Source organism: Chiroxiphia lanceolata, chromosome 1, assembly GCF_009829145.1.
Source record: "Chiroxiphia lanceolata isolate bChiLan1 chromosome 1, bChiLan1.pri, whole genome shotgun sequence".
NCBI classification, from domain to species: domain Eukaryota; kingdom Metazoa; phylum Chordata; class Aves; order Passeriformes; family Pipridae; genus Chiroxiphia; species Chiroxiphia lanceolata.
The window spans coordinates 42,343,281-42,364,902 of record NC_045637.1 but is presented as its reverse complement, the minus strand read 5'-3'; the positions used below and the strand labels follow the sequence as shown (position 1 = coordinate 42,364,902).

Here is a 21,622-nt window from a genome sequence, read left to right as displayed (position 1 = left end):
TATTTATTAGATTATTATATCACATTAGATGACTGCTTCATATTACAATAATTTGAAAGGATTACTTACTAATCATTATTTCTAATAATCAGTTAAGCTATTAGAAACTTTCTTTTACATCACATACCACTCAATATCAAATATTTGAATCTTTACTGTGCTTTAAGATTTAATTCTTAAAAATAACATTAACTCTTGATTAATGCAAATAGTTAATGATTACATAGGATTCTATGCTTTCCTTTCCTCATTATTCACAGTTCCTCATGTGAACTGTGTGTTCACATGGTCATTCTTCACTTCTGATCTCTCTTAAGATGATGTTTGTGTTCTCAAGAAGACCATATGGATTTTAAGGAGAAATTTTAATAGCTCTTTAATGAAAACCTAAAAGATATTGGTTTTGTTTCACTGCATAGGTCAGAGGAAGATTTTTATTTTCTTGGCAAAACTCTTAGCTGTCCTTTCCAGTCAATGAACATATGTGTGGATGAGGAATTTTCTGAGTTAAAGGCATGGAAAATGCTGACAGGATGGCAGCAGCTTTGTGTTTTTCAATAAAATGATAACTAATTTTGTTCTGTTCCAAGAAACAGCTAAAACACTGCTTTGAATCTTGCTTTTAAGGATCCTAGGAGCTCTAGCTTTCCCTCTGTTTGCTATTATATAGATAAAAAAAGTCATAATAGAATTACAAGATCACAGAACATTTTGTGTAGTCTTGATAGTAAACTAAGTAGGTTTTCATCTGACTGAAGTTTTATTTTGTAAACTTGGACATGAAGCTGCTTTTTGAATTTGCAAAACCACTGAAAATTCAATCACAGAAATCCATGCTATGCAAAAAGAGGGGAAAGAGAAACTAAGTGAAATACTAATAGAGAAATCTATAACTGACAGGGATTTTTAGTAAGACTTTTTTATAAGCAGATAATTCTAACCAGTGTTCCAGTATCTTTAACATGAAACAACATAAATGGTCAATCAGGATACTTAGACTACTTCTTTACTGGTACAAAATATGTTACCTTCCAGAGCTGTCGCCACATTTTATTAATGAATAATTTTAAATCATTTTAAGAATTTAAAGCTATTGGACTAGAGAAAAGTGGTTTATTATTGTTATTGTTAATTTGAAATGCTAATTAGAGGCATCAGAACAAAATAATTTGCTTCAGTTTGCTGGTCAAACCTCTTTATTGCATTAATCATTATAATAAAAATATTATTTTACGTTACAATATAGTACTTTTCAGACAAGGTTTATTCAGTTCACCTGGGTTGAAAATGGCACTGAAAATTAAGCTTGGTTTGGGGTTTTTGAGAGTCACATAAAAAAAGTCATATGCAAATTACAAAGTAAAACTTACTTGGATAAAGGAGTTTTCTGGCAAAAGTTTTCAAAGCCAATATCTGTCATCAAAATACTTTTTCAAGTTACTTGACAACTCTAAAAGGAGGGAATCATCATTCCCAAGTTAGATTTGACATCCTGCCTCTACCCTTGATGAAGATGATTAATACCTAACTTGGGCACCTGCTTTGAATCACCTGGATTGAATGTGTTTATTTTTCTTTACCAATTACAAAAGAAGATCTGACCAATGGCTCAGTTTTAGATTGAATGATGGATAACTGTGGCTTAATGAGTCCTATCATTTTTGTTTCTAAACTTCTGGGGTAAAAAAAAAAAAATGGAGGAGATGATCAAAGATGGGGTCTAATCCTAATCCAAAATTCTAGTGCATGAAATGTCTGATGCTTCTGAAAGTTCTGGAAAAGCTGTTTCACTGTAAGATTTATGTGAGGTTTGAAATTGTAGACTAGGGGATTATTGATGTTTTACTAATGAAATACATAACTTGTATGTAATTCTGATTTGTATTTTTGAAGATCATTGCATATTTGTTATTGTTAGCTATAACGCTGCAAAGAGTATATGTCTTTACACTTAAGATACATCAAAGTATTATTTCTTTATTGTAAGACTGAGAACTGTTTTTAATTAGCCCAAGTTAAATGCAATACAATGCTTTCATCACACATAGCACATCGCTCAAGTGGATCTAGTTTGCAGTATGTTTTTGAAATGAAATTCATTTCAGTAAATGTCTAGTGCTGAACTATTTAATATCAGATTTCAATGGCAATAGAAAAGAAACTAGAAAAAATACTAGACCAATCCCTCTGATAAATTATGTTATGTGGGGAAATTACAGTTTCTTGAATTTTTTCTGTTTTCTTTTCTTGCTTGTCCACAGTATTGCCTCTTTAGTGATCTGCTATGCTAGCAAAGTATTTCTGAAGCATGTGTTTCTTTCACTTAAAAAAAGTAATGCAGCTCTTGGATGAAACTAGATTGGAAAATGCACTAAAGGATTGCAGTGCATGTAATTCAGCATGTAGTGTTCAATCTGCATTTGAAACCAATTTAGTTCTAGTCAAGGTGAAGACCTCTGAAATCCATATATTGTGCCCTAACTGTCAAACTCCACAATTCTGTTCCTAATGCATTGCAATACTTGCTAGTATAGTGTGAATTGAAAAAAAGATTTTTTTGTCTGAGACAGGACCTCTGCTTTTCTTCCAGATTTTGTCTGGTTTCATGGGGTTTCCACATTTGGAAACTCAGAACTTTATTAAAACAAGAAAAGTCAATGTCTGATGGAAGCACAGAAACAGATTATTGATTTGTGAATATAGTTGTTCTGGCAGAAAATATTTAATCTAACAAAATTTGTGGTTTTTTTTTCCCTCAGGAAAGAACAGTAACTATCAGAAGACAAACTGTAGGAGGATTTGGATTAAGTATAAAGGTAGGATGATTTTTTTGGTCTGTTATTCCGTGTTACACAAAAGTTGTCTTCATATAGTCAATGTTACTTTTCATGAGGACAAACTGTATTTTAAAGGACTAGAAACAAGAGACCAAACGTATTCTAGTGCGTTAGATGCTGCCACAGTAGGCAACCAGCAACTATGCTACCCTATATAATGGAAGACAATGGAAAGATTCAAGCTTACCAACTCTGTAATAAGATTTTGTATAAGAGTTGAGGGATGTTTTCAACTGCACAGACTGTACTTTTTTCAGTAGCACTCTAATTTGAATGCTTATTAATGAATGCTTAATTACAGCAGCAGGCACATGGAACAGCCAATAAGTTCTTCATCAATTCTCCTACAAAGAATATCGCCTTAATTCACTGCAATTCATTAGTAGGACAGAAAGCGTTATTGCTTGCTCATAGGGTTTATTTTGCTGCAGATCAAGCAAAGATGGCAATTTATCATGTTACCATGCTTTTGCTTTCTTCAGTGAGATTCAAGAATGTATATAAGCATTTTTGAGATAGGGAGGGATGAGAGGGAGAAAGGGTTAATAATTTTTGTCGTAATAATCTATGATTTTGAAAACCATACCTTACCTTTGAATCTGAATGTAGACAACACAAGATTAATTTTATCTTCTAAGCACAGCAGTCCTCAGTCTTAAGATAGCAATGGAAAAAATTAAATGTACTTCACAAGAATGCAGAGAGGCTTAAATTATGCATATAAAGGGAAAGTATAGATTTTCTTCTGAACATCTGCTAGTACTTGCCTTATAAGGGACTCATAAGAAGGATTAATGTGCATTTGTGTTGTCATTGATAAGAATATTGCTGAATAGAAATACTAATTTTTAAATATGTCTTGGTATGCTTGCTATTAGTTTGTTGACCCATGAAGACCTCTATTCAAGGAAAACTTCTTGCTATTTTTTCACCAAAGTTTCTCATCGGTTTGGTCAACAGCACCTCCGTTATCATTATAGGTTATAGTTCACTGAATAATGATGAAGTAATGCATGTCAGTGTAAAATCAAGTGCATGGGTAAATGAGGTTTTACTTAGCTGGTATTAAGAAAAAATGGGTTACATTAAGAAGTTTTTATGTTTGGAGGGCAAATCTCCAGAGTCACTAAACCTGATTTTTGTACCGAGGTATTACTCTGCTCTCCATTGCTGGCAAAATCCTGGCAAGAATACTCTTGAACAGACTAATACCTGCTATTGCAGAAGGAGTTCTACCTGAAAGCCAATGTGGTTTCAGAGCCAACAGGAGTACCACAGACATGGTATTTGTCCTCAGACAACTGCAAGAGAAGTGTAGGGAACAGAACAAAGGTCTCTATGTAACCTTTGTCAACTTCACCAAGGCTTTCGATACTGTGAGCAGAAAAGGTCTATGCCAGATTTTGGAACGTTTAGGTTGTCCCCCTAAATTCCTTAAAATGATCATCTTACTTCACGAGGATCAGCATGGCCAGGTCAGATATGGCAACACACTTTCTGAGCCCTTTTTAATAAAGAATGGTGTGAAACAAGACTGTGTTCTGGCTCCAACCCTTTTCACAGTCTTTTTCAGTATGATGCTCCAAAGGGCCACGGCAGACCTCGATGATCAGGACGGTATCTACATTTGATACTGTACTGATGGAAGCCTATTCAACCTAAGGTGACTGAAGGCCCACACCAAGACTTTAAACCGTCTTGTCCGGGAGCTGCTCTATGCTGATGATGTCGTCCTTGTTGCCCACACAGAAGCAGCTCTGCAGCATTTAACATCCTACTTTGCAGATGCTACTGAGCTCTTTGGGCTGGAAGTCAGCTTAAAGAAGACAGAAGTCTTCTATCAACCTGCACCTCAGGAAGTCTTCCATCATCCCCATATCACCATTGGCCAATCAGAGCTTAAATCAGTCCAGCAGTTTAATTACCTAGGTAGCCTCATCTCCTCGGATGGTAAGATTGATAGGGAGATAGACAACAGGTTAGCAAAGGCATATAGTGCTTTCAGAAAACTCCAGAAAAGAGTATGGCGTAATAAACACTTGAAGAAAAGTACCAAGATCAGTGTTTACAGAGCCATAGTGCTGTCTACTCTCTTATATGGTTCTGAATCATGGGTCATCTACCGCCACCACCTGCGTCTCCTAGAATGCTTCCATCAACACTGCCTCCTTACAATCCTAAACATCCACTGGTCAGATTATGTGACCAATACATCTGTTCTAGAACAGGTAGCAGTTAAAAGTATTGAGGCCATGTTGCTGAGAACACAGCTGCGTTGGGCAGGGCACGTCTCCAGGATGAAAGATCACCACCTCCCTAAGATCTTGCTTTATGGTGAACTTGCCACTGGCTGCCCCATGAGAGGAGCCCCAAAGAAAAGATACAAGGACTCCCTGAAACATCATCTCAGCCTTGGCCATATTGATCAACATAACTGGTCTACTCTGGCCTCCAATCGGGAGGCCTGGAGACACACCATCTATAACGCTGCTACTTCCTTTGAGAACGCACGCAGGATCACTCTCGAGGAGAAAAGACAACGCAGAAAGAATCGTGTCTTGCAGAATATACCACCTTTCTGCTGTGCCTTTTGCAATTGGATATGTCTATCTCATATTGGCCCCATTAGCCTCATTAGCGTGCTTGTAACAAACGTGAATAGAGCCTTCCTAAATCTTCGTTCGTGAAGCCTAACCATGATGATGACAATTTAGAACTAAAATTGCTACAGTTTAGAACTGAATTGTTACCATTTAGAACTAAAATTGCTGACAATTTCAAGATCACATTTTTAAGTGTTATGTACATTGTATGAAATAAAATATAATTGAGAAAGATAAATTAAATAGTGAATGTGCAATGGTCTTTCTTAAATTAGTGGAGCGAGATACTCTTAAATTTTTAGCGCAAGATATCAATTTTCTAGGATTCATAGATATTTTGATCAAAATTAATCTAAGTAGTAGAAAGGTGAAGATATGTAAATTCAGGTGCAAGTAGACAATTTTTAATTTTTTGAATAATTAACAATCAAGTGATGAAATCCCTTCAAAAATGTCATTAAATAGAAAAGAGATGTCTTTTTAGCAAAGGAAACTCAAACTTACTTGGATGGCATAGATTAGATAATGAAAATGGTGAGTTGAATTCTATGGTCCAGGATGTTCTGTCAATGTGTGTTAGCCAGTATGATTTATCGCGTTAAATTATTTTTTAAAAATCAGTTAATGTGGGACCTTCTTTTCCAGATCCCTTTTTTAGTAATTCTACATTCTCACAAAGAAAGATTAACAAAAAATTGGAAGCCAACACAAATACAGATTATATTAATATATATACATATTATATATATACATATTATATATACAATAATAATAATAATAATATGATATTTATATATAATTTTAAGTTAGCTGTAAGAAATAACTTAGAACTGAAACTTAATTTTTTTTAGTTTAGTAGGCAAACTTTATGAAGGCTCATAGAAATGGGCTTTTTATGTATACCATGAAGTGTCAGTGTCAGTTCCAAATACTCTGAAAAATGCTAGTTTTCTGTGTAAAATGTGTCATTCAATAATGGTATGCTTCCTAATGAATATGAATAAAAGTTAGCTACTTTGTTTTGTTTTGTTTTGGAAGATTCCTGACCTTCAATGAAGAACTCGTATTTGTTATTAGTTTTAAATAGAAATGTTATTATTTTGAAATAGTGCCTGAAAGTAGAGGTCTATAAGTCATCCTGTAGGATTGAGAGGGATTGAGGCCTCTCCTCCTTGTGTCAGTAATTCCCACAGCCTCACGAACTACAGTAGTTTCTGTTGTCTTACTACTCTCAGACTATTTAAAGATGGGGGCTATCTGAGGACTTAATTTCTGGCTGTGGCGTATATCAGAGGATGCAGTTTATCTGAGGTGTTAATTACAGCAGTACCATGATTAATGACCCTCACTTTAGAATACTTACTTGTTTGTTACGATTTTGTCTAGATTTAGCATTCAGTTCTAGGGCACTATGATGCTTTTTTCCTGCTAACTTAAACACCCATTTGCTGTCAGATATCTCATGTGATCAAGACACCTTTTAACTTTTTTCTTGTGTAAATTTTGGAGTGTCTTATCCCTCCTTAAGTATTTTGGACCCTTGGAATTTTATTTTATTTTTTCTGAAGAGCAGAAGGACAAATTGTTAATAATTCCAAGATGAAACTATCTAAATTTTTTTTTGCTTGTCTATGAGAGAAACTCTCTTCTCTTACAACTGGGCATTCCAACTATATTTATAAAAATTCAGCTAACTGCTTAAAAAAACCTGCTTGGGAGCTTGACTTTTGCACAAGATGGAAATTTTAGTCCTTTAAAAATTGCTTCTAATCCAATCCTTTAAGGTATGTTTTGCTGTACTTCCTTCTACTGAAGTGAATGGTAAAACTGTGCTTGTATTCGCAGCAGAACAGATCTGTTTTACACTCTTTTGAAGGAACAATTTTCTCATTTCTGAAGCCTCTTGATAAACATTTGTATGTGAAGGAATAGCCGTGGAGATAGATGTAGAATTTGGTAAGCATAGCGTGGTATTTGAGTAATTTATCTCATCTCTGTCAAGTCTGAGATGCAAAGCTTTGACAAAAGATGCTGCTAAGTGTATGACTTTTGAAAGAAAACCGTGTTTTCCAATAACTGGAGTATAGTGTTCTTGCAGAAATAGGCAAAAAATTGATAGTTCATTAAAAAAATGAAGGTTTGTTGTTACAGTGTGGCTACCAGGACTCATTACAGTGCAATTTTCCTGCCTCTGTTTTGATCATTCTTTTTAAATGATGAACAGAATCACAGATCTGCTGAGATTTAGTTTGACTTTTCAATATGACTTGATCAAAAAAATCTAGTGGCCATGGACCTTAAAGCTATTTTCATTAGTGGAAATACTGCCTTTTAGTATCAAACATCCCCTACATTGTTTAACTCTAATGACAGTAAAGTCCAACAGCTGGTCTAATTTTTTTAGGCCCTGCTTAGACTCTGATTTTCTCTCTCTGCTTAGGGAAAAAAAAAAAAGGTTATTTTCTTTTTATACTTACAGCCAGTAAAAAACAGCCTTTGTCAATAAAAGTTACTAGTTTCAGTTGTTCTATTTTTAATATGATAAAAACTTCTGAAAAATAACTCTCACACATAAAAACTGGGATAAAAAAAAAATCTTTAGGAGTATATTATATGACACTTTGAAAAGAGGTGTGGGTGACCTCTTACCAGTAGTGGCCAACATCCAGAACAGTAAGCTTCAAACAGCTGCTAGTGATTAGAGCTTCCTTCTCCTCTTCTAGTAGGACCACCTCCATAGGTGGGCAGTTAGCATTATTCCAGGTGTATCTTTTCCTGCTTAAAGAAAAATAACCAAGAAAATCTGTTTGAGAAAGATTGATGTTAGATTCTCACAGAAGTCTGAGCCATTAAGTCTTCAACATCAATACTTGATGTATTTTTGTCCCTCCTCTGGTCTGAGGTTATAACTACATGTCCATACTAGAGGGAGGGAAAATTTAAAGCAATGGAAAAGTCTCTTCTGTTCCCAGAGGTTTCTTCAGAGGAGTATCTCCTGAATCTATAAAACCAGAATTTAGATACGCATACACTTTTTCCTCCTCAGGACAGAGAAGAATGGAGAATGCAGGATGCAAGACTGCAGTGTCAACCTGAAGTAGTATTCAACAAGATGGCAAAATATGCTTGAACTATTGCTATGAACTCCTGACAGTGACTGGGTGTAGATAGGTGGTTAGCTATTTTCTATTTTCCATTTTGATTTTTTATTTCTTAGAATAGTGGGCAATACCTCCTATGGCTAGTTTAAAAAGAAGACTTCATACTGATCAGACTGGGATGCAGTGAGAAGAGAGAATTTTCTTCAGTTAGGATATTGGTGAAAGCTTCTTCAAATCTGCAGTGTAAACAAATTTAGGTAGATATAATAAAATGAGACAGGAATAATCATGTTGTGTGCATTGCAGGCTGGTTTAAGAATAACAGTAATTTCCCTCTTTAGTGGAGAGCTGAATCTAAGGAGGGAGGCCATTTTACTGAGAAAAAAAGGACCTGTGTTAGCTATGCAGAGCTTTAAACTCTACACTTCTTTACTGGGCTTTAAATATCCTGGATAGTGCAACATCTGTGTAACATTGAAAGCTTAGGAATGAAATGACACAATTATTTCTCTGTTAGAAAAAATTGGAAGAAATTAAATGTGCATGTGACTGAAAAATCTGGAGTGTATAGGTTAAGTCTTATAAATTTGGTGAGCTTGAACTGATTATATTCAGCAAAGCAAAGTTTCAGTGTTGTTGTTCCTATGGTGAAAACTACTGAATGATATTCAACAAGCTATAATGCTACAATCTAATGAATCTGAATACACCTCTTGGCCTGACCTAAAAGAAGGTAGCCTCTGGTCTTTGTGAAGTGAATACTCAGTCTGTGCTACAAATATGAATACGTTCTGTACTTGTCAACACTCATCTCAAGCAATGCCAGTAGAACTTTTCCTGTAGACCTATAATTATTGTAATATTACTGCGATCCCTCTTGACTCAATGTTTTAGGACAATTTGCATTGATAGCCACTAGCAGAAAGAACATTAATCCTATTTAAGATACTACAGTTTCACAGGAAATTAATCTATATTCCATGACAGAAATAGGTATTGAGTACAAGACTGTTCACTTTCCAACAATTGACTATTGTACAAAGAAGGGATGTGCGCTGTTCCTTAGACCATCAAAACACCCATGTTAGTCCTTTCTACACCTCAACACTGGATACTTGGACCTGAGAAAGCTGTTTCCAAAGTAAAATCTGACTGCTGAAGAGAAGAGTAAGCAAAGCCTTAACAAGGATTCCTAAACAAATTAAGACTGTGGCAGAGTGTAGCTTCTGATGATCTGAATTTGTAGAGGTTGCGTTCAAGCTCACACTTTGATGCTCTCTGTAGAGGAAAAACTATTTCTTTCTCTATGTATATTTGCCTTTGCCTTCCTTTGAATTTCCTTTTCATTTGAAATTTATTTTTATTACTTTATTCTTAAGAACCATAAATGTTTCCAGTCCCAACAGGATAAATTGAATGAAGCAACAGCATTGAATTTTTGTCAAACTGTTGAGTTATCATCCATTTTTTCTTTATTTCTCCCCATTTATTGAACACCTACTGTTCCTTCTCTTAATGCTTCTTTTTCTGTTCCTTGTTACTTATGCCACTGCTTCCTTCATTCTTTGTGCTTGTGGATAGAAATGGAAACAAATAAAGGCCGCTTTTGAGATGAAAAGTCTAAACCTTCTTTCTTACACTTTTGTTTACCTGTTTCTTGCCAGCATGAAAAGTAAGTGGTCGCAGCATGGTTGCCATTGTAGGGGGATGGCCATTCTGCTTTTGCAGGACACGACTTCATACACTAAGCTCTCAAGAATTCAGATAAACTGATGTCCTTTTTCTTCAAGTCTTGTAGGATTTGAATTAATTTCCTGAGTTAATGATGGCAACCAAAAATGTTTTTATGAGAGGCAATAAGGAATTATTCACAATCAAATATTCATTAAAAAAAAAAGGAAATGCAGAATCTCAATCTCTCTAAAAACGGCATTTAGTGAAAGAGCAAAATATAATTTTAAGCAAAAAAATATTTTTAGTGACTGACAAGATTGTAATTTATTCTGTTTTCAGGGTGGAGCTGAACATAATATTCCAGTGGTCATTTCTAAGATTTCCAAAGAACAAAGAGGTGGGTATCAGCTTAGTACACTGTGTTTTGATGTGCCTGTTAAAGCAATGTGTATTAAGTTTTGAGATTCTTCAGTGAGTGTTAAATGTATGCTATTGTTGTACCCTTTCTCTTTCATGTCTTTATGATCTCTCTCTTCCTCAGAACCTTTCTCTGAAAAAGTATAGAATTAATATTTGGAATATTTGGTAAAGTATTCCACTTTATTTTTTTTAAACAGGTTCTTATAAAACATTATTTTTAAGGAAAGAAACAGGAAGGTATTTATAGAATTAAGATGTTTGAAAAATTTAACAAAAGGTAATGATTTTGTGGCATTCACTTCCAGTAGTTATTTTCAGGAAGCTGAAGAAGATCGAATGTTTGTCTATTAAATCACGGTAACATGGGAGGAGAATGCATGACTTTTTAAACTGGTTAGTGGGGTAATATTGGGACAGGGGTGGCTAATGGCAGAACCTTGATAATACCCTTTTGTTATTTCAGCAATAGCAATAATGCTGAATTGTGTAAGCCTTTGCAGCCACTCATGTAGCAAAACTGGTACTGCATAAAGTCTTAACCATAATTACTTTTAATACAAACAGAGCTGGTGCTGAATCTCTGTAGTATTTTTAACTGGCAATGTTTTGAAATTATTGGGATGATATATGGACTAGGAACATGGGTAATAGTTAAACAGCTCAAGATGTGCACAGTTATGAGAGAGGAAGGTTGTGAATCAGTACTAATATGGTGTATTTAATATCTCTGTTGTGTTTGTGTGTATTTGTGTATATTTGTGTAAGGCCAGAAATGCAAACTCAGAAGCATTTCCCTCCATCTGCAATGCAATAATTCTGGGATATTGCTTCCCCACAATTAAAATGTGCCAGCATTAGGAAAATCTCATATTTATCCACACAGATAAAGGGAGGCATGGAAGAATCAGTGTATTGAGAACTGAAAGCCAACTCTGAAAGGCAGGTGTGAAAGTTGCATGTAGAAAGGCTATGGGATAGCATGGAATGAGCCTCTATGGAAGGCAATAAGGTTTACTTTAAGTTATACTTGTGACTACATTCTTTTCAGTATGCATATAAGTAGATAATATATAAAAATGTGGCATATATTGCCTATGGTGATTATTAAAATACTGTTAAGCACTTCAGAAAATATAAGCAAGATAGACTTAAGTTTAATTGAGCACAGAGAAATGCACAGGTTTATTTTTGTGTTTTTTTTGCTGCAGTAGCTGATGCATTACTTCTAGCCTCAATACGTAGCTGAGATATAATCTTCATTACTCCTTTCAATAAAAATACTGCTGATTTTCAGAGAGCTAGTTTTGAGGGACAGCTCTTGTGTAGGAGACTGTCTTGTGATGTGGAAAGTGTACTAGGGAACTTTGATACAGAAAATGCTGTTTGACCCAAAGCCTATACCTCAAAATTTTGCAGGCTTGGCTCTTCCCTCCTCCCAGTTGCTTTCAGGTCTTTCTTTGGACTTCTAAACAAGAATCTGACATTTGATGCAATTCTTAAAACTAGTGATGTACATAAGGTGCTTAGGCTAGCACATTAGGTCTCATATATGAAATGTTAGCAAATGCAAGCCCAGTGTCTGAAGAAGAATATTGAGATATGTATTTATTGGGGAAAAAAAAGAATAAATCAGAATGTCTATTCTACAATAATTTGAGCATCCTTCAAACACAGACTTGAGTATCATAATTCATGTCAGTATTGGTTCCAGTTTTACAACTCAGAATCACAGAATATGCCAAGTTGGAAGGGACCCAGAAGTATCATTAACTCCAACTGTTAGCCCTGCACAGAACCATCCCACACAGTCCCACCATGTGCCTGAGAATCTTGTCCAAATGCTTCTTGAACTCTGTCAGGCTTGGTGCTGTGACCACTTCCCTGGGGAACCTGTGCCAGTGCCCAGCCACCTTCTGGGTGAAGAACCTCTTTCTGATATCCAGCCTAAACTCCCCTGACACAACTTCAGGCCGTTCCCTCAGGTTTTGTCACTGGTCATCAGAGAATGAAGAGATCAGTGTCTGCCCCTTCTCTAACCCTCAAGAGGAAGTTGTAGACTGCCATGGGGTCTTCCCTCAGCCTGATCTTCTCCAGGCTGAACAGATCAAGTGACCTCAGCTGCTCCTCATACAGCTTCCCCTCAAGGCCCTTCACGATCTTCATTGCCCTGCTTTGGACACTCTCTAATAGCTTTATATTCCTTTTATATTGTGGTGCCCAAAACTGCACATAATATTCAATGTGAGGCCTCTTCTGATTTGTTGAGGTCTCTCTGCAGGATCTCCCTGCCTTCAAGAGAATCAACAGCTCCTCACAGTTTTGTGTCATCTGTAAACTTGCTGAGTATCCCTTCCACTCCTTCATCCAAGTCATTTATGAAGATGTTGAAGAGCACAAGGCCTAATATGGAGCCCTGTGGAACCCCACTAGTGACAGGTCATCAGTCTGATGTTACCCCATTCACTCTTACTCTCTGTGCCTGTCCCATGAGCCAATTCCTCACCTACTCCATGATGGGTTTATCTGGATATTTTGTGTTTAGCTGGACATTTTGTCCAGAAGGGTTCTGTGAGAGACAGTATCAAAAACTTTACTGAAATCCGAAAGTATTACATCAACTGGCTTTCCTTGATCAGCTGGGTGGGTTACCTTGTCATAAAAGGAAGTCAGGTTTGATTAAGCAGGACTTCCCTCTCATGAAACTGTGCTGGCTGTGACCAATGACTGTGTTGTCTTTCAAGTGTTTTTCTACATCTCCCAGAATAATCTTCTCCATAATTTTACCAGGCACTGGAGAGAGACTGACAGGCCTATAATTTCCAGGGTTATCCTTCTTCCTCTTCTTGAAGATCAGGACAACATTCACCAGCTTCCAGAATCCCAAGATTGCTCAAAAATCATTGAGAGAGGTTGTGCGATGACATCAGCAGCTCCTTGAGGATTCTTGGATGAATTCCGTCAGACCCCATAGATTTGTAGGGATCCAGATGAAGCAGCGGATCCTGCACAATTTCAGGGTCGACTGGGAGTAGAACATTCTTGCAGTCATGGTCCTCCAGCTCAGGACATTGGGCTGGGACCCCCTTGGTCTGTCATCTGTCATCTGAAGACAGAGGAAAAGAAAGTGTTAAACACCTCTGCCTTGCCTCTCTCCCTGTTTGTGAGGTGACTGATCTCATCCTGTAATGGGCTAATGATATGTCTGTCCTGCCTATTGCCATTGATATATTTGTAAAAACTTTATAGTCCCCCACATTTCCGGCAGCTTCAACTCCAGCTGAGCTTTGACCACACGAATTTTCTCCCTACGGCAGCAAGCAACATCCCCGAATTCTTCCCATGTCACTTGACCTTACTTCCACTGGGCATACAACCTTCCCTTTTTGGCCTTTTTCCAAGCAAAAGTCCCTGTTCAGCAAGGCCTTCTGCCTTGCCTGCTTGACTTCTAACATTTCAGAGTTGCCTGTTCACCATCCTTAGGATGCGATGTTTAAAATGTGACCAGCACTGGTGGACCCCAGCAGCTGCAAAAGCTTTCCTCAGGGGACCTTACTTACTAATTCTCTGAGCAGCCAGAAGTCTGCTCTCCTCATGCCTAGAGCTGAGGTTTTGCTGGCACTTTTCCTCCTGTCACTGTGGCCAAATGGCCACCAATCTCCACTTTGCTCATGAGATCCACTCTGCTCACAAGCAGCAGATCAAGGAGGGCATCTTTCCAAGTCAGCTCCTTAAGGATCTGTTCCATAAAGTTGTCATCCAGGTTTTTTAGGAATCTTCTGGCCCAGGTTGAAACAACTGTACGATGCTCCCATTTAATTTCCAGCAAGTTGAAGTCCCCCATAAGAACAAGGGCAGTTGACTTTGAAGTGTCCCTTAGTTCCTCAAAGATCAATCGTTGGTGTCATTGTCCTGGCTGGGAGGTCTGTAGCAGACTCCCACAGTGACATCCTCATTATTTGTTTGCCCCTTGGTTCTTACCCAGAGGCTCTCAACTGTGCCATTGACAACTGTGAACTCTATACATTCTAACCATTCTAACATTCTAACATACAGCACCACCCCTCCACCTCTTCTGCCCTCATGGAAATAAGTAAAGTTGTTGGATCAAACCCAATTCTAATTTTTCCCAGACATTATCTTCTGGAATTATATGCAATACTATAGGTAAATAATCGCATGTAATCTGTTAACGTTCCTTAGTTCCCATGTTAGGGATTATTAATTTCTTTATAGACACCTAAATAATCTTTGTTATACTTCTGGTATGCTTACAAAGTATAGTTGTATCAGGTAGCTCTGAAACACAACACAATATTTAAAAATTGCAACTGTAGATTTTGTAAATGTCTTTTTGATACAGTTTTGTTTTAAAAATCAAATTCAATTTGGCTGTTGATTTTGCGCAATATACTGATTTTCTAACTCTTCTGCATATAAAATATTATTCAAAATGAATACTCGATGTTATTTGTAGAGTTTATCAAAGATGCAGGATCTAAAGGATCTTTTATCTTTGCTAAAAGCCTAGAATTTAAATTAGTCATTCATAGGTAGCTCTGGAGTCTCCATGTTGCTTTTTTTCAGTTTGTTAGAAATTATTTCTCACAGGCAAATAAGACCTAGTCCTGTAGTCATTTTCTATTCAGAATAGTATACTATACCTCACTACAATGGCCTGAGGGTACTAGTGACTGATGGACTGTTTCATAGTCTTGTGCTTAGGCTGGATAGTCTCTTTTTTTATAATATTGAAATGCCAGTATTTTGAGTTTAAAAAAGAAAATGCAAATAATTTATTTTTTTGTTTGGTTCTATATTAGGTTTTTGTTTAACTTTTAAAAGATTATGTAAAAACATTAAATTAAATTAGAATTCATGTACACAAAATATAGGATGTTTTGTACAAAATGAGTGAAAAATATGCTTTCTATTTTCAGCTGAACTTTCAGGTTTACTCTTTATAGGAGATGCAATTCTACAGGTGAGTAAAATTGCAAATTATTTTGTTTGTATTTTTCTAGAAATGTGATATGAATTCTATACTTATGAAATGTAGAGTAAGTCTTCTCTTTATCTTTTTAATAACAGATTAATGGAATTAATGTGAGAAAATGCAGGCATGAAGAAGTGGTGAGCGTTTCTGTTTTTTAGTCTACTTTTTGTCATTCATAGTTACTGAGATGATAGTACCCTGATAGCAGTGTGGTGGTATCACTTGAGTTAGACCATATTTGTGACTCGTAAACAAATATGACTGTACCTTCTAACATGACAAACAACAAAGTTTGTAGTGCAATCTTTTCTTCCTAATTTTGTGTAATTGCTCTTCTCAGATAGGCTTTTCTAAATTAAAGGTCATTGCTTTATTATGATGATTTGAATTGTATATATTCCAGCATTTCTTCTTCTGGCTTATAGTTGTTAAATTTCAGCAGTGCTACACCTTTCTGGCTGTGTGAGGTCATTTTAATTTCAAAAGCTGTAATTTGTACTGCGTTGGAGATTTGTTGTTTGGTTGGTTTTAATCCTATTTTAAAAATTAAACAAAACTATTCATCTGCCTTTAGTTCTCTGGCTTTTAGTTATGAGGTATGCAGTCCTCATTCAGTTAAGCTGTTATTAATAAGGGTTTAAAATAACAGTGTATTAAGAAGATTTCTTCTAGAGAAGCCATGTGTATTTGGAAGGTCTGTAGTAGGCTGGTTCCATTGGTAAGTCACCTTTGCTAAACGTATCATGTACTTCTGTTATACTTGACTTTTTGACTCTTCTTAAGTACTTTCAGAATAAGGAAACCCTATATTTCAGAAAATAATGCCAGAAAGTAGAAGATTACCAAAGAAATTACCTTGAAATCCTGTGTAGCTCCACAGAATTGGTATCTTAATTTTTAAGATAATGTGGTAATGTTATATTTGAAAGGTTATCTTTCTAAAGCTTACTTTACCAGTTCAAGGACGCTCTGTGTTTCATACAGCATTCTGCTACGTGCCAGTTCATTGGACAGATGTCATTTGCGTTTAGAAAACAAGAGTTAATAAAGATGAAGTTCTCATAAACAACTTAGTGCAGGCTGAAAGATTAGATCACTACACTGTTCTTCAGAATGCTTTTGCACACTTATTTCCTTTTGGAAATCTATACTACAAATCATGCTTCCTTCTTCGGAGCCTTCATCACACCCCCTCCTGTATGTACTGACTAATAGTCATATTTATATTCATATTACGTTTTTCCTGTGCAATAGTGATCGGATTTTAAATATTTTATAAGTTTACTGGAGCTTGTTTGTTTAATATGCATTAATAGGGCAAATCTCTCAATAGGATTTAAATAGGCTGTTGAAATTACAATACACGAGAAAAAGATGCTACTAAAAGTGTAGCCTTGAACACTCAAATGCATATTGAAAACTGGTAAGAACACCATGATTTTATTTTTTGTTTACTGAGACAATCTCTTAACCATTAAAATTCTCAGTGATCCTTGTGGGCCCCTTCCAACTCATCATATTTTGTGGTTAGTTAATGCTTGTGGGCATTCTGTTGTCTTTATTGTATTTGATTTTGATGTGAATGATAGATAGACAGACTGATAGACTACTCTCATAAGACTAGATAGGTAGGTTTAGTCAGTTCTTAGTGTATTTTACTGGAAGCCTTTACACGGTTCCTTTTTGATTTTTTTTTTTTTTTAGATTTAGATGGATCACTTAATCTTGAGCCTAGTTTTCTGCTTGTAGAGGGTGAAAATATTTTTCATACCGTGAAAGCACATGATTAGTTTCTATCAAAGACTGACTGTCAGCTTGTTCTTTGTCTTGGGTTGTAAAGACTCCCATCTGAGTGCAGCATCACGTTGCTTAAGTTTTAGTGCTCTCCTATGGTAAGGTAAATACATGCTCTCTGTGGTGAAGTATCAGCATGGGAGGAGGTTGCAGGGAAAAAATAAACTCAAAATTCTCTTAAAAAATATCTCTCAGCATCACACTGGCAGTTTTAGTCCAAAAAATGCAGTATGAACTTGAATGTGGAGGTTAGGAAAGTCCATTATATCTGTTAAAATACATGACTTTGTGCTCTTTCTGCTCTGGATTTATTAATTATTCTTTTTCCAGTAAACTCGCCTTTACATTTACAACAAGACTCTTTAAAGGCATGTTAATCCATACACCTAGTCTTTTAAGGGCTCATAATGGATATAATTATTCTTAAAGCTGGAAATTAATTTATTTGTAGTCTGGAAACTAATGTATCTCTAGATTTTCCCTCCATATACTGTCCAGACATAAAGATAGGTAGGCAAGCACCAACATAATGCTGTTATGTGGACATTTTTGGTCATTCTAGATCTAGCCACTACACCACTAACAATAGACAAGATTTTGGGAAAGAAAGAGAGGCCATGTTGTGAACTACTTCCCTTGTGCTAATACTGAGTGGTTCAGAGTAGGAGAGTATGAGTCAACTCATTTACATAGTACCAAAAACCTTGTGTTGGATCTACTGCTCCTACTGTTTCCAGGGTTATAGTGCACCAAATCATCTAAAGTCCATGGAGAAGGAAGAATTTCAGTCAAATGAAGGCTGATAAGTTTGAGATTATGTCTCTGCTCTTAATGAATCTACTACATCTCAGGTAGTACCAACATCTATCATTACATATCTCTTTTGATCTTAGCATCTGTTTTTTTCTCTTAGGAAATGAAAGGAACTAAATGGCTAGGGATATGAAGTAATTTCTTATTTCTTGTATTTGGGAAAATTCAGGGAATGTTTCTAATGAAAAATGATAGCCTGCATCTGTCAGTTACTGTGACAGTCAGGCATTCCTTTAATGGTAACAGGAAAAGCTCATGTAGTGGTAGTAGGTATATTCAGGCTTTGGTGTATTTTATGTCGAGCTACCTACAATATGTAGCACCATGTTTCAATTCAGCCATTGATTGCATTTTGCACAAGACATCTCTTTTTCCAGCAGAATGACCTTACATGAGATGTCATGTGCACTGCATGGTATCTTTTGCTTCCCCTTTTTCTCTATATTCACAGTGGGAATGTAACTGTGCTGGCCCTCCATGAGCCATATATACTATATGAATCTGACAGTATAGGGATTGTAGGTGGTTAACAGAAATTGTCTGCAGCTAATGAAACTCCTACTCTGACTTTTCTGTTTTAAAACTGTAGTTTCATTCAAACTGATTTTTAAAACACATTATAAATAGTTTTGGCAATGTTTTCCTAAGTGTTTTTAAGCAGAACAACCATATTGTATTTTTAAGACAGGTCTGGAAACCAAATGATCTGAAATCTCACTCCATATTCACATCACAGAAGTGTCTTTTGGTAAATTATGTTTTTGTTATCTTTGTTTCCTTAACTGTGAAGCAGAGGCCTAGACTGTTATCAGGTTTAGCTCTCTGAATTATATGAAGCTCTGAATCTGTTATAGAAAAGGACCTCTGCATTAGTATTTTGCAGTTTGATGACAGTGGTAACAGCAACCTGCGAACACAGATTGCCACCTTCTCATGCTGCAGAGATCCTGTACTGTATAACTCACAGCACAGCCATTTAATCCTTTCCCGTCTAGACTGAACAGCGACTTTAAATATTGAAGGTGCATAGTCGGTGCTTCTGAGAGAAGACCATAATCAATCTGAAGTTTTTAACTTCTGAATTTAAAAGTGAAATGTAATCCAATATTTTTACTCTTTCCATACAGCTACTGTTTTCTATTTGAGACTTGAGTGATTAAAAAAAAAAAAAAATGATGTTGCCTTAGTGACATTACACCCTGGTGCCCTGGTGTAATTAATGAAAATATCTGTTACTGAACATCTTTTCTGTTCATGAAATTTGAGCTAATAATAGTCTGTTTAATATTTCAGCATCAATTTGAAATAAGTGCCAATCAAGTGGAAAAGAACCTGCAAATAGTCTACTGTTTTTTCCTGTGTAGTGGAAATTCCTTGAATTTGGATATATCCTAGAACAGTACTCTTAACATGTATTAGGCTGCTTTTCTAATCTGGTTTTAGCTATAGTTTTTTAGTGTTTAAATAATTTTTTTTTGTGCCAAACTCTGTAAAAACTTGAATTTATTCAGCCACTACAATGTTAGACTTTTAAAATGCATTAATGCATTGCTAGTCTTCCTAATTAATATTTTCATTCCTTTTTTCTCATGATACCTGTAGATATATTAGTCATCTTATTAAGATTTCATCTTTTAAAACTACTCATCTATACTGCTGAGTTTTTATAGAAGGGAGTAGATTATGCTGTCATGACTAATACCAAGTTTACATGATTAATATTGTTACTTCCTTATTACATAGCTACAGTCCTCAAAGCAAAAATCCATTAGGGCTTAGTGGGATAGAGTGAAAGATTGGTACAACATCCCTCAAATAACTGCCCTTGGTTCCTCCTTTGTCATGCAACTTTATTAATGCTGGAAGCCTGAGCTGCAAAGAAAAGAAACAGTTGAGCAGTGGATTTAAAGTGTGTACTATCAGATATGCTTTGTTTGTGACATTGTTTACATTGGTATTTTGTTGTAAAGCCTTGGGTTTCTCTGCTTCCTAATGAAGTAAATAGAAATGTTTTCATGTTTATTCGTACGTGTTTGTGCTTTACGCTCCAGAAGGCTTTTTGAAATATTTCATTCTGCACAGCATCTCCCAGTTGTGGAGCTATATCTCAATTTGTCTTTGGTAAAGGGACTCAACCTTTTCCTTGCTATGCATAGATGTAACAGTGTGCAATAATTAAAAAGAAAAGAAATTGAGTCTGGGTCTCTGGCAGAGCACCAGAGTCCCAATTATTTTTAATCTGTTTCTGTGTGCCTTATATTTGAAAAAGCATAGTCCACTTTGGCTAGATGCTTGAGTTTTTATTTTTACTTGGACTAACTGCTCTATAATAATCTATTCAAACTAGACAAGAATGTCACAGAGAGCACCAAAAGCCTCTAAAGGGCAGAGGAAATAAACATACACAAAACACTCCAACTTCATGTAGGAAAAATCAAAACTCTTATGGGTATGAAAATTATCTTCTCTGGTTACTATTAAAAATTTTTCATTTACCCATAAGTACTAGAAAATACTGTCCAACTCCCAGCAGTTATATTTTCTTTAAACAGGTAACAACGACGTAGTTTAGACTGAAAAGAAGTGTTCACCTCTAAAAGGCAACTTGTGTATCTCTTGTGGATTGATGTGGACCTAATAGAGCACACCAGATAAAATAGAGCAGGTATACTTATTTAGCTAGCCAGAAGGAGCCATAAATAAGAGGTGTGCTCAGAGAAGTGCATATGTGCACACACATCATCTTCTGACAATTTTCCAGCAGTTACAATACCTGATTTGACTCCACAAATGTCATTGCTCTGGCTATAATAAAATCAAATGGGTGCCAGGAAAAAACTTTTAATCCAAGGATAATCTAACACCTGTACATATTTTTAGGTCTTCTTTTTTTCTCTACAATGGGTCTTTATCTTTTGACAGTTTGTTCGGTGGAGATGGAAGAGGAAAGGAGAATGGACTCTATATAATTTTTCAGTAGTATCCAGTGTTGGCCTGTTCCAGCCAGATACATGGAGGTTTCCAGATGGCCCATCCCATACTTCTCAACCACTAGTATGGTACAGTATGGTACTGGTGTTTTGATATCTGTTTGTCAGCACTGGGCCTATTTGTAGATGTATAATTTTTTCTTTTGCCCTGATAGTACCAGTATCTTTATACAAGTTCAGTTTGGTACTACTTGTTTCCTGTTAGCTGTTTTTCAAGGTCGTGGCCAGTAAGAAAGCTTGCAGTGGTAAAAAGCTCACAGGTCACAAGAAGAACATTGGTGCAGGTGTGGTTACAGAGGGAAGAAGCGCTTCATTAAAAATTACGGGAGTTACCTGTTCCCTAGATTTTTGTGCAGAGACCTACAGCAGTTATTGCTTCCCTGTGCTGTTAGCACTT

At 36.1% G+C, this 21,622-nt stretch overlaps 1 protein-coding gene across 4 annotated transcripts in view; it reads left to right on the top strand.

The window, feature by feature from the left end:
• Nucleotides 1–21,622, top strand: part of SNTG1 (syntrophin gamma 1) — a 346,324-nt gene that overhangs the window by 191,089 nt on the left and 133,613 nt on the right. For 2 of the 4 annotated variants that reach the window (XM_032701856.1, XM_032701848.1), the window contains exons 4-8: nucleotides 2,760–2,816; nucleotides 10,555–10,612; nucleotides 15,573–15,616; nucleotides 15,724–15,765; nucleotides 21,158–21,304. In XM_032701856.1, the coding sequence (XP_032557747.1) occupies nucleotides 2,760–2,816; nucleotides 10,555–10,612; nucleotides 15,573–15,616; nucleotides 15,724–15,765; nucleotides 21,158–21,304 (348 nt within the window). The remainder of the gene's footprint in view (nucleotides 1–2,759; nucleotides 2,817–10,554; nucleotides 10,613–15,572; nucleotides 15,617–15,723; nucleotides 15,766–21,157; nucleotides 21,305–21,622) is intronic. The other 2 variants (XM_032701865.1, XM_032701874.1) reach the window with 2 other exon arrangements.